Source organism: Ambystoma mexicanum, chromosome 1q, assembly GCF_040938575.1.
Source record: "Ambystoma mexicanum isolate Mex_15411 chromosome 1q, UKY_AmexF1_1, whole genome shotgun sequence".
In the NCBI taxonomy this organism is placed as follows: domain Eukaryota; kingdom Metazoa; phylum Chordata; class Amphibia; order Caudata; family Ambystomatidae; genus Ambystoma; species Ambystoma mexicanum.
The window spans coordinates 693,324,481-693,337,476 of record NC_090922.1 but is presented as its reverse complement, the minus strand read 5'-3'; the positions used below and the strand labels follow the sequence as shown (position 1 = coordinate 693,337,476).

Below are 12,996 nucleotides of genomic sequence, written 5' to 3'. Positions count from 1 at the left end.
TTTTTTTTTTTTTTTACTGTCCCGGCTGAAGCGATATCCTTCATTGAAACACACATACCCTTGCCTGACATACGATCTGTGAGCTCATCCCACACATGATGTGGGCTTTCCTCTGTATGCAGTGCTTTTGTTTTGTGGGTTTATAGAAATATATGGCATCCGGCTATGACCTTGTTTTAGGTACTGAGTATTTAGCATCCTGCCCGCTCCATGCGGCTATGGCATCCCCTAGCAAGTGCTATGTGTTGTTGTGGGTTGGGGGAGGAGGACAGCACTGCCACAGTTCGGGGTGCAGTGAGGGTGCTGGGGGGTAGGAGGTGGGGAGTTGGTTTAAAACACACTTGGTGAAATTTGGGAGAAGACATGGAAAGCTCAGTCAGGCGCCCACGCAGGGTAAGCTTGACATTATACTACAAGCATGGGGCAGGACTCCTAGAATCACGGCCCTCAGCTGGAATGTTCGAGGTCTAGGGAATCCAGTCAAAGCGTGAAAAATTGTTGCATATGCCAATCAGAAAGGAGTGCAGATTCCTTTCTTCCAGGAGATGCACGCACTCGAGAGGCAGGCTGTTGGCCTCGGAGTTCCAGATAATGGGAACATCCCGCCCGCCGTGGAGATTTAAACCAGCAGTACTCACTGACACAGCATTCTCCCTGCAACTACACGAACAAATAGCAATCTACTTTGAAGTGAACGTGGGGTGGGTCTCAACCATAGCAACCACGTGGCAGGCGTTTAAGGTATTTGTACGCGGTGTAGCAATGTCAGCCGAATTTGGTGTCCTGAAAACTATTAGGACCAAGTGGCTAAGAAGGAAGCCACACTGGGTGCCCTACAGCGGGTGGGTGGGCAATCCCCTGGTAGGGACCTCCACCTCAAGATACAGCTGGCATTGGAGGAATGCAGGGATTTGGCAAAGAGGGAGGTGCGACTGTTGGGCAGGCCACAGTTGGCTAGGCGGTACGGGGAGCACCCTGACCCGTCTGGTTAAATCCGAATCTGGGAACACACACATACCATATATCCGAATGCCTGTTGGTTCTACAGTTTACAACAATGCAGACATTGTATTTTAACCCAATTGGAGGGCTTCAGAGGTAGAGATGGAAAGCTATTTAAATAGAATACCCACCACCCTTCTCTCCATGACGGCATGTGATGCACTGGAGACACCACTATTGGTGGAAGAAATACAGGCAGTTATTGCAGAACTCCCCTGAGGCAAGGCCCCCCGCTCTAATGGGCTGGGCGCCATGTTTTATAAAGAATTCTCTGGGATACTCTCCCCCTATCTATTACAGCTGTGGGAGGAGGCATTGTCGCTTGGAGTACTGCCTGAGTTGGTACGGCAGGCTATCATTACTACTGCTTAAACCAGATAAGGCACCAGAAGTATGTGGGTCCTACAGACCCCTATCCCTCATTAATACCGACGCTAAACTATTTGGCAAGATACTGGCAATGCGTCTATCCTCCCTGATGACCCACATAGTTCATCCTGACCAGGCGGGATTCATACCATGCCGATCAACAGCGCTATGCCTTAGATGTCTAAATAAAATCATGACAATGACTCCTCCTGAAGCTCAAGAAGTGGCAGTGTCGCTGGATATGCACAAAGCATTTGACAGTGTCTTGACTATTTCTCTTTCAGGCATTGTCTAATTACGGGTTTGGCCCCAACTTCATATCCTAGGTGAAATTGCTTTACGCTTCCCACAGGCCTGGGTCGGAACAAATGGGGGCGACGCCCAATTTATACATCTAGGGGGGGACTAGGTAGGGATGTCCTTTATGCCTGCTGTTATTCACATTGATAATTGAGCCATTAGCAGACAAGGTTCGGGATGAGCATAGTCGGGCTGGCATAGTGATAGTGGGTAAATCCAAAATCATCTCATGTGGATGACATACTACTATATATAAGAGACCCAGAGGTTAACTTAAGTAAGGTATTAGATACTGTGGTGGGGTTTGGTGCATAACAGCAAATCTGAAATGTTTCTCCTGCCATCTGCAACGTCGGAACCATCCAACAAAATGGGTCTAACATGGGCTCTGCTCTCTTTCCGTTATTTGGGGGTAAAGATGTCCCGTAATCCTGACTTAACCCGTGAACTAAACTATGGTTCATACATGGAGGGTCTAAGGGCTAAACTGAGTCGATGGGGGAGGATTCCGATGTCATTGGATGCAAGACTTTCCTTAATTAAAATGGTGGTGCTCCCCAAATTACTATACACATTTCTCTGTGGCCAGGCCTCTTGTTCCAGAACTTGACAGCCACATGCTCATCTTTCGTGTGGGCGGGCGGGGCTGTTCGCCTGAAGTGGGCACACATAACCAGACCTTACGCGAAGGGGGGATTCAATGCACCGGATTTTAAGCTGTATTAAGAGGCAGCGCAGGTACACTATGCTTCCTATTGGGCCACTACTGGTCCCCCCCAGAGCCCCTCACCGCATGCACGTCTAGAGAAGGTGTGTGTGAACACTGTATCCTTGCTGGCCCTGCTGATAGGCAGTGCATACAGGGCAAAACACCAATAGGAATCAGTCAGGGCAACATTTAGTGCTTGGAAGAGGTTGTTGGCTAGAGGAACTGAGGCACCATTGTATAATAGGATGTTGCCCTTGTGGGGGAAAATGCTGCTCCCCCCTGCTGGGGATGGTGGCATGGCTAGAACCTGGGGTGCGGTGGGCATACTCCTGGCTGGAGACCAATATGTGAAGGGCCGCTTTGTTGAATGGGAAACACTGAGGGCAGCTGTAGGTGGGGCCCCCTTACAGGCGTTACAATACATGCGGATTCATGCAGCGGTGCAGGCATAATGAGCCACCAACGCACCGAGGCTTAACGTACATTCTGCAAAGGTCTAATTGTAGTAAAACCATCTCGGTCCTATACAGACTTTCGCAATCAATGTCTACTGGTGATGCTAGGAATATTAAAGCGACATGGAGTAGAGATCTCCAGTTGGAATTCAGACTCTCGATGGAAAGCGCACTGCCTGTGATATAAGGGGATATCTCTGAACTCGAAGTATAGACTCATACATTTTAAGATCTTGAAGAGACTACACTACTCCCCGGCGAGGTTAAACATGTTCCGGGTGGATGAGACAAAAGTGTGCCCCAGGTGTGGAGTAGAAGATGCCCACCTGCTGCAGGTGCTCTGGTCCTGCCCCAAATTAAGTGGTTACTGGAACGCTGTGAAGTTCACTATGTCTGAGATAATGGGGGAACGTTTGGAACTATCTCTCTGTGACTGTATACTAGGCTATGTGGGCCGGATGGGGGTAACCAAGCACAGATTCTTGAACTTGGGCTCACTGCTGGCTATCCTTATGAAATGGGGAAGAAACCTGGATGCAAGATATGGTCTGGGCAAACGACACTGAATAACTGTATATTACGTTGGTTTAAGGCTCCTGTAAACCTAAGAACATTTGGGCCGACTTTCGGGCATATTTAACCAAGGTGGATCAGTCTCCCTTGGGCTGTTCTGTTGTAACCTCTGATGCTGCTGATCATTGTTTGTAAAGGCGTATCAATTATGTTGTACTACTATCTTGTACATGTCTTCTTGCCTGATGAATGGTAATAAAGTTGTTATATACCAAGTGAAATAAATAAACAGTTAAAAAAAGAAATCATGCCTAGTTCCTGTGGCATAGTGGTTAGAGAAATGATCATACCACCTAGATTAATTGAACCGTCACTCGCGATATGGTGTGATTTTTCTGACATTGATGTTGTCCAAGGGTGTGTGGGGCGCGGGTCTCCAGTAGCTGGTGCGATTCCTTAAAAAACATTTTGTTTTTATAAAAGGAAGCCTCCACCTGAGCTAGAGGGAGACAGATTGCGTTGTGTCAAGTAAAGGGTTCAGAATGCCTTTACATCACTAGTCGTTTCATAGCTAGATCTGCTTGAATGCTGTCAATCCAACAGGTTTTTATGTCCATCGAGTGCTCAGATTTATTTCTGATTGCTGTTATGGATATAGAAAGTATGGTGCTTCCTGGCATAAACCAAAGCAAAAACTGCAATAAACGGTTACAGATATTTCTACCCTTTCTGTAATAGGACAGCCCGTGCTCCTTGCACCATCTGCTGTGGTACAGCTTCAGACACCTGCAGTTGTAGCAGCACCACCTGTTGTAGCTTCTACAGGAGGACCCTTGAAGTTTCCTAACCATCCTGTGAACGTCTTAGCACCTGCAGGAAGTGACCCAGCACCAAGCAACGTGCCATCAGCCCAGCCCAATATTCAGACGACAGTACGGAACTCGAGCACAGATGTAAGTTGAAGTCCTGCTTATAATTGTATCTATTTGTTTCATCCCATGTGTACATTTGGAGGCTAGTTTAATATAATGTACAGTGCTTATATTTTTGTTTTCATTGAAACCTTATTGAATATTGAAACTTCATATATTATGCTGTACTCTCTAGTGAAATTTGTGAAAGGGAGGGTGCAGAACATTAACTTAATTCAGAACGACTCCGAAACAAAACCTTCCAACATTAAATGATTCATCAAACCAATTGAGCCATTATGCAGTGTGGGCTGAGTCACAGGCACTTAAGTCTTACCCCCCTCTGAAAAGTGTGCTCTGTTTATTCCTCTGGTCCATGTTGCTGCATTCTGTCCCAACCGCTACAGCGGATTAGCCAGCAACCCACTGCCTGGAGAGAGCAGGTGTGCTTTTCTGCTGTGTTAGAAAGAACTGACGAACGCACGCACGCACGCACACACTTTGTTCTGAGGGCAGCCTGGCCTATCAATCAGAGAACGTCAGTTCTCAGAACTCATGCAGGAACAAAGCTGTTGGAAAGACAAACCTCCCAAGACAGGGAGACTGCATAACACTGCAGAGACTCTGATATGGAGCCCAGACTTTCCAAGATACATAAAGGACCCTTGACTATTCGCAATCAATTTGCAGATTTGTATGCATCTTGCCTATTAGTCTATTTAGTATTACTGTAGTGTAGGTTGTTTGAGCACTTCTTTTTGTATTGATTATTATATTGTGTGCTAGTTCTTATTTAATTTTTCTATAAGAAATGCCAAATAATGTTTATTAAATAATGAGATTTATGCGCAAAATAAATGTATTTTTTCTTGATTGGTTCAAGACACAAGTGTCAAGAATAAATGTATTCTTTCTATTAGATGCTAGTAATAACCTTCATGGGTTCATATGAAATAACTGATAGATGACCTAACTCAAACTTCTGGTAGGAACCCCCTTTTTGTGTTGCATTTAACTTCCCCATTGTAGGGGTCACACCTTCTGTATATGGATGTTGTAGCCTAGAAGAGCCTGGTTAGCTTGGCATCAGCAGCTACCAGGAGCTACTTGGGGCTGCGTAGGCCACATTATGCAAAACAAACACACCTATGTGAATTTAACTCTGTGCATTTGGGACAATCTATAAATATTCTATGACACATCTATTCAACGTTTAATGCACAAGGGGTTGGTCATAAATGAGGGACAACATGATATGTATGCATCTTATGTGGAAGTTCAATTTGTGGAATGCTATGTACTAGCTCTTTGCCTTGCTGTGTTCACTGGTTTATGCTGTACACCTAGGAGCTGTGTTTAGCTCCTGCTGTTCCAATCTTAATTTTGATTCCTGAAGGGATGGTAACGTTGAGTAAATGGGAGCAGGTGCAATATTCGAAAATGTTGTAAGAGAGTGAAGACCAAAACTGGAAGTGAAGAAGTGCAAAGAGACAAAAGTAGGGGAACCGATCTATTGAAGGTACATCAGGTTTGAGTAAGAAACCATGGGGAAACTGAACATTCTAAGAGGGGAGGGAATTGGAGGTTAGTAATGTAATGTAGTATGGCATTTGTATAGCGCCTATTCCCATTGGGGACCGAAGTATGGGAGATTTGTCAGAGGAGTTTAGAATGCATATGTGCATTTGATCCAATACGAAGGTAGGAAGGGATGGCCAAGTTCCTGCTAGCGACCAATATCAAGCTTGCTTGTGGATGGGTGCTGTGAGGTTATAGGGAGAGTATGTGAGTCCAGGAGACTGATTATGTGTCCAGCTAGACAGAATCTTTGTCATGGGATTTAACTGAATTCTGATGGCAGAGGTATTGTGCCTTCAGTTTTCAAGTAGCGTGTGATTGCAGATGAGTGCCGGTGGATGGCTGAGCCTGTGGTAATCTTCCATTGACATGGAGTGTGATACTTACCTGAGTGTCCCGGATGGTTTCTTGTTTGTTGATGTTTCGTCGTTCCTGCCCTGCGGTCTGCCGGAGACCTTTTTCTGCATTCCTCAATACATTCTTTGATGGTCTCATTGCTGCACCAGCCTAGTTGACAGGGGGTTAAATTGGCACATGAGGCGGGAGGTTCGTCAGGACGCTGGGGGCGGGGGGAGACCGGTCTTGAGGGGCTTTCGGAAAGCAAGGTGATCCTCTAAGCGGCGGATGCTGAGGGGGTTTTTCATTCCATTTTGTCATATGAGTCAAGAAAGAGGGGATTTTGCAGTCAGTGTGATATGCAGCCTAGACCTAAGGGTGTGTTGAATGAAGTGGGAGAAAGAACAAGGACATGGTGTGGTGCCAAGGAGGACTGTTTTGTATTCGAGAGAATGCAGGTGCCAGATCAGGGTCTTGGTCCCTTAGGCACGCAAGCAAAAGTACGGGCTACCTGGTGTAAAGTGAAAGCGGGCTGATCAGCAATAGACCAGGACCTTGAGACCGGGAGATCGCAGGAGCTTAATAAACTGCTGTAACCTCACCTCTAGGAGAAATTGTGAGTCCTACTAAACATGACCGCTCAGATTGTGTGTGAATTTTGCCAGCTTTCCAAAATAGGTAGACTCTGGAGACTGGAAGAAGGCACACTCCATCAAGAAAGTTGACCACAGTCTGAAGAGTTAAGAGGAAGCAGATGTACTTTAACAGAGAACGTGAGCAACACCCAGAGTGTCTTGGTGACAGTGTCCAAAATCAGCCAAGAAGTATTTCTACTATGTGGACACAGGTTTTGAGTATCCCAATCCTGTATAGCGACTCTATTGCATGACTAGGTTCATAACGGACAGTGTCAGATGTGGGATCTTCAAAGGCCAGGATGGAGGCCACTTGCATGCCTCCACATGCAACTCTGAGGTGTAATTTGTAACAGCCCTGTGACTAAATTATCATTGCAATTAGCCTAGGAGCCGCTCGTATTGACCTCTATAGTAAGGAGAATGTAGATATCCATTGCAGAGCTCTATAGTTTGTATCTATAGACTTAAGGCCTCAGTCCCGATGGAGAACCAAAGGCAGCCAAGTCGGATTTGTCCTTGATATGTGGAACTGATAGGGAGGTTGGAGTGATTGTGTGTATTGAGGAGTAGTGAAGGTCCAATTGTTCAACCACAGTTCTGATATGTTTGTGATTCTGAATTAGGACCCCACAGCCTCAGAAAGGCTGTGCTAAACCTAGCCCACTACCAGGGAATTGCCAAGACCCAAGGTCATGTCTTGATGATTCTTTTGGCTGGACATTGGCCAATAATTCAGAAAATACTGCAATGTTTGTCAAATTTGTCAGAAAACCTCTCAGAATGGTGTAGGACAAACTCTGTTACAACCTCTCCTGATTATTAACCTTTTCCAGAATCAATTTGAATATAGTGGAACTCCTTAGCCCATCAAAAGCTGAGAACAAGTATATCCTAGTTATGATGGATTATGCAACCTGATATCCAGAGACTTTTCATATGATAAAGAATCCCAACCAGCCCATTATTTAGTCCCTTGCCCCCTATTTCGCAAGAGTGTAATTCCCTACAGAAATGTTGACAGACCAGGGCTCTGCCTTCATGTATAAGCTTATAGCCGACCTAAACAATCCTGATCCACATTGACATCATGCATATGTGTATATGCTGTCCCCAATCAGATGGCTTGGTTGAATGATTCTGCAAAACCCTTAACAATCTTTTGTGTAAATTTATCTGTGCAGATACTCTGAAGAACTGCTGCCTTGTGCTGTTTTTTCCATAAGGAAAACACTGCAAGCTTCTACAGCATTGCTGCTCTTCAGGCTGGTATATTGAAGGGACTGTCGAGATAGTTTGGATATTTTCCAAGAGGAGTGGAAAATCAGAAAGACGCAGGACGCAATTTTCTGGGGTTGTGCAGAACACCCGAGCCTGGATTTGCTTGGTCAGAACCCTTGTGTATCAATATTTGCAAGAGAGCCAGCATAAGTAGGAGAAGCTCTTTGATGGATAAGCAAAACTAAATGGTATACTGTAGGAGATCAAGTACTGGTCCTCTTGCCTGTATTAGACTACACGCCTCTGACAAAGTGCCATTGGCCTTACTAGATCCTTGAAGTTCTAGGTGACCTGAGTTATCAGGTTGAACAAGAAGGTAGACATAAAAAATTCTAGAATGGCTGGCAGTGGAGTAGCAGCTTAGCTCAACTGCTCTGGACCTCTCCCTGAAGAAATTTATAAAGACATTATCACTAAATGAAAAAAGATTGCTGAAGCCGAGAACCCTGCCTCCAAAAAATCCAAGCAGGTCCCTGAGATGGAGGACCCCCCGAGCCTGTCTGATGTCTACAAAACTATTCTCAGGGTGGCCCAGGATGTGAGTGAAATCAAGCTAACTATGGCTGAGCTTAATTTGACGACTGGTCAACTGGATGGCAGAGTCACAGACTTGGAGAAATCATCCTTGACTATGAGCTCTGAGATTGCAGGCAGCTTTCAAGCATATAATAACCTGAAGTCTGACTTGAAGAGAGAAATGGAACAGCGATTGGATTTGGAGTTGAAGCTCAGGGCTAAAAACATCAGATTGGTTGGAGTGGAAGATCCGGCAGGAGATGAAGAGGATTTACCTTCCCTGATTTTTCAGGTTTTTAGGGAAAGTTTCCATTGCCTCACCATTAAAATGGAAGATATTGACAATGTCTTTAGGATTGGAAAGCACCAGGGGGGTAAAGCGAGGCATGTTTTGATCTCCTTTTTGAATCAGAGGTCAAAGGAGTGTTTAATGAAAGCTGCTAGGATGACTGGGAATGCCTCCTTCAAAGGTAAATCTGTTTATTTATACCCTGATTATCCCAAAGAAATCCTGCTCTTGAGGAGGTCATTTAAGGGGGCTAAAGACATGGCCAGACAGCTGTCTCTCTGTGCATTTCTTAACAGAAATAGTGTTTTCACCATGGTATTTCCTGAAGGGGAAAAAAGCACTTCTGACCCTGTACAAGCGCTGGATTGGCTGGAGACGTATAAGAAAAGTGTCTCCACACCTGCTCTGACTATTGATCACGATTGATTTAACCAATACATCCGTTTGCCTCTTCCCCCTATGGATCAGTATTTTGACTTCAACCTTTTTCTGCATGTATGTTTAATTTTATTATTTTTATTTTTTTTTTTTAAATGGCGCCGGTGGCCGATGACTGTTGGCATCTTCGAGTTTTTTAAAATCGACTTGGAACTTCTTTAACGTTCACTTACTTGGATTCCAGGCCTCGGACGGAGCTCGGCTTTGCTTCCGGCATTTTTAGAAGAAGGGACCCGCTCGGAATGACGTACGAAGCACGCCGAGCGGCGCTCTTGTCAGCTGATCCGCCCGGCGTCTTCGTACGAAAGGAACACATCCCAGGCACTTCCGCTGGTGCTCTTGGTGTCGGGTAGCCCGAAGCGGATCGCTGACACCCAACTATGGTCCTTGACTCATTTTTTCAGCGGCGCGGGTGATTCCAGACATACACGGATGGCACCTTGCGGTATTGCTGGATCGGATTGTGGGAAGGGTTGCTGGGACAGCTGGAGGTGGAGTGCCTGCATGGTTATTGTCTGTCTTACCGAGGTACTTGCAGCACTTTCCTGGGCACTATGTATGCTTTAGGGGGTCATGCCAGTATGTCAAAGGGCCCCAACTCACACATATCGGACCGCTGGGCTTTACTTTTGGACTCTTTTAAGCGGATTCCACGCACACGCTCTGATCGTTTCCTTTTATCCTAGCGTGTGGGCCTGGTCCTGACTTTCCTGTTTCATTTTTCCCACCTTTTGACTGGCATGCCCAAGTCCTATACTCCATGTTTTCTCCCTAACGTTTAAGAATATGTTACCCTTCTCTTGTGTGATCATCCTTGTTTGGGATATTTACTTCCAGGTTGAGATATGTAGATGTCTATTTTTGGGGGAAGGGGAGTGTGTGTACATGGGATCTTTGGATGGTTTGGAGTACAGTAGTGCCTCCCTGTGTTATTTATGATGGTTATCGTTCCAGGGGGCGGATGATGGGGATATTCTTAAGCTCTTTTTTGATGATTTTCACTGCACATTCTTACTTTAGTGAGACTGAAGGCACTATCACATATATGGTCAGTTATTGTTGTTTAGTTGATGCGGGTTTAAAAGCTGGTAACCTTTATCTTTAAGATTATTTTATGGGTTCTCGTAGTCAGGTTAATGTCAGGGATTGTGGGGAGTGAGACAGATTCCAAGTGCCTAGTTTATACGTTCATTAACATGCAGGCGTGAGGCACCTCCTAATGCTCAATTTTACATTTTGTCGGTTGGCTCTAGGGTCTGAAGGTAAAGGGAGAGTGCAGTAACTTTCACAGAACTACAGCTACAACTTCACAACTTCTAGGTATTCCTGGCCTGAACTGCATGCCCCTGAACCCAGTTTTCATATTGTTGAGCACTTTCAATTCAGTCAGGTTGGAACATCTGATTTTGATTTGTGGTTCCGGGTTCCGAATTAGCATGTACGAGTATGGACACATAGGGCCTCATTGCATAGAATGGGGTACGGCGTGCCGGTTGCTTTAATGGTTATTATTTATTTACATGGTTTGACTCATCTCTTGGGGGGTGGAGGGTTATGGACATTTGGCGGTTTTCGGTTACACGTTATAATTATTTTTAGTATGCTTATTGCTAATACTTTAATGTGGTTTTTATTGGATATTGGGAGGGGTCCTGGGATTGGTCCTGAATGTGGATTCATTTGTTCTTTGAGCTGAACAGACTTCGCAGTCTTATCTGTTCTTTTGGTTTATTATTTTATGTTTTTGCTTCATTTTCATGTTTATTTTCTTTTTCTAGTTTCTTTTCATTTCCTTTTTATTTCAGTTTAGCTTTGGATGTTCCAGATTTTCTAGTTACGATGCCTTTTTGCACAGGTGGGACCACTAACGACCTGTGCATTGTCTCTTGGAATGTTAATGGTGTTAATAATATGTTAAAAAAGAAGAAAGTTTTTCAAATGTTACAGGATATGCATGCTGATGTCTGTTTTTTACAAGAGACTCATGTTTTAGGAGACGAGATTTCGAGGCTGGAAAGAGAGTGGGTGGGATCAGCTTATGGATCTTCCTTCTCGTCAAGGTCGAGGGGTGTGGCCATTCTGATTCGTGAGAAACTGCCTGTTAAAATTTTGAGGGAATGTGCGGATAAGGATGGCAGAATGATTGCATTGCTGGTGGAGATTCAGGGGGAGTTGTTAACCCTCTGCAATATCTATGCTCCCACAGTGGATGATGGCTCCTTCTTCAGAATGGTGGCTCAAACCCTTTTAGATTTGAATAACCCTAATATTCTGCTTGGGGGTGACTTCAATACGGTAGTTGATCCTGATCTAGATAGGAGTCAAGTCAGGCGTGTGTTACGTTGTGATTATCATCATCAAGCACTTCACTCACTCTTGGATGAACATGATCTGAAAGATATGTGGCGCTTGGAGAACCTAAACAAACGGCAATATAGCTTCTTTTCTAGTGCGCATGGGGTATTCTCTAGATTGGATATGATTTTTTCTGGTGGGAATGTGTCGGAAAGTGTGGTATCAAGTAGTATTGGCAATATTTTATTGAGTGATCATGCCCCCATTGAGATGCATTTGAGACTTAAATTCCAGTGCAAAAGGAGTTTTTCATGGAAGATGAACACATCTATTCTGTTAGATGACGACATTCTGGAACGGATTGTTTCGGAGGCGAATTATTTTGTATCGGAGAATCGCTCGGAAGAGATCAGTGTTGAGAACACGTGGGAGGCCTTTAAATGCAGTATGCGTGGTATCTGTTTAGGGCTGTCGTGTGGTAAGCGAAAAAAGGAGGAGTGTAAGAAGCGTGATCTAGATCTACGTATTAGTGAGATCTCGAGGGATCTGATGCTTGACCAGACTAATTCAGTTTCTTTGGCAACATTGAAAAAACTTAAAAAAGAAATGGAGGACTTTTTGACGATGAGGGCTGAACGAGGCTTGTTCTATTCAAAATGTACATATTTTGAGAAAGGGGAGCGTTGCGACAGATGGTTGGCATACAGGTTGAGGAAAAGGATTTCAGAATCTGCGATAACGTCTATTATTGACAAGGATGGTAGAATTACATTTGATCCAAATAAAATTAACTTGACATTTCGTGACTTCTATGAGAACCTGTACAGCACTGAGGCGGGTATTACTAGTGTGGGCGAGAACTTCTTTGGTAATTTGCCAATACCGACGGTTTTAGATGACGATCGTGATCTGCTTGGGGTTGAGATTACGATAGATGAGATCAAAGGAGCGATTTCAGCACTGAATGCAGGCAAATCCCCGGGTCCTGATGGCCTCCCTAGTGAGTTTTATAAGATTCTTCCGAACTCAGCCTTGGAACTCTTGAGAGACGTGTATGTATCTAGCAAACAGACTGGGATGCTGCCTGAGAGTACTAATCATGCTTCTATTTCGGTGTTTTTGAAAAAGGGCAGGGATTGTAATCTTCCGGCCAGTTACCGTCCGATAAGCCTAATCAATACAGATAATAAGATTCTTGCCAAGGTCCTTGCTATGCGTCTGGTGCAATTTTTGCCTAATCTGATTGGGGAGGAACAATCTGGTTTCATGAAAAATAGGCGTACCTCTAGTAACATCAGAAGATTATTACTTACTATGGAAATGGCGGATAGAACAGACCGAGATGCTGCTGTCCTTTCGCTGGATGCGG

General features: G+C 44.7%; 1 protein-coding gene across 1 annotated transcript in view; it reads left to right on the top strand.

Moving 5' to 3' along the window:
* The window catches only part of ATF6 (activating transcription factor 6), a 946,910-nt gene that overhangs the window by 158,451 nt on the left and 775,463 nt on the right, over positions 1-12,996 (top strand). Inside the window, exon 7 of the mRNA XM_069641287.1 lies at positions 4,087-4,301. Coding sequence (XP_069497388.1) covers positions 4,087-4,301 — 215 coding nt within the window. The remainder of the gene's footprint in view (positions 1-4,086; positions 4,302-12,996) is intronic.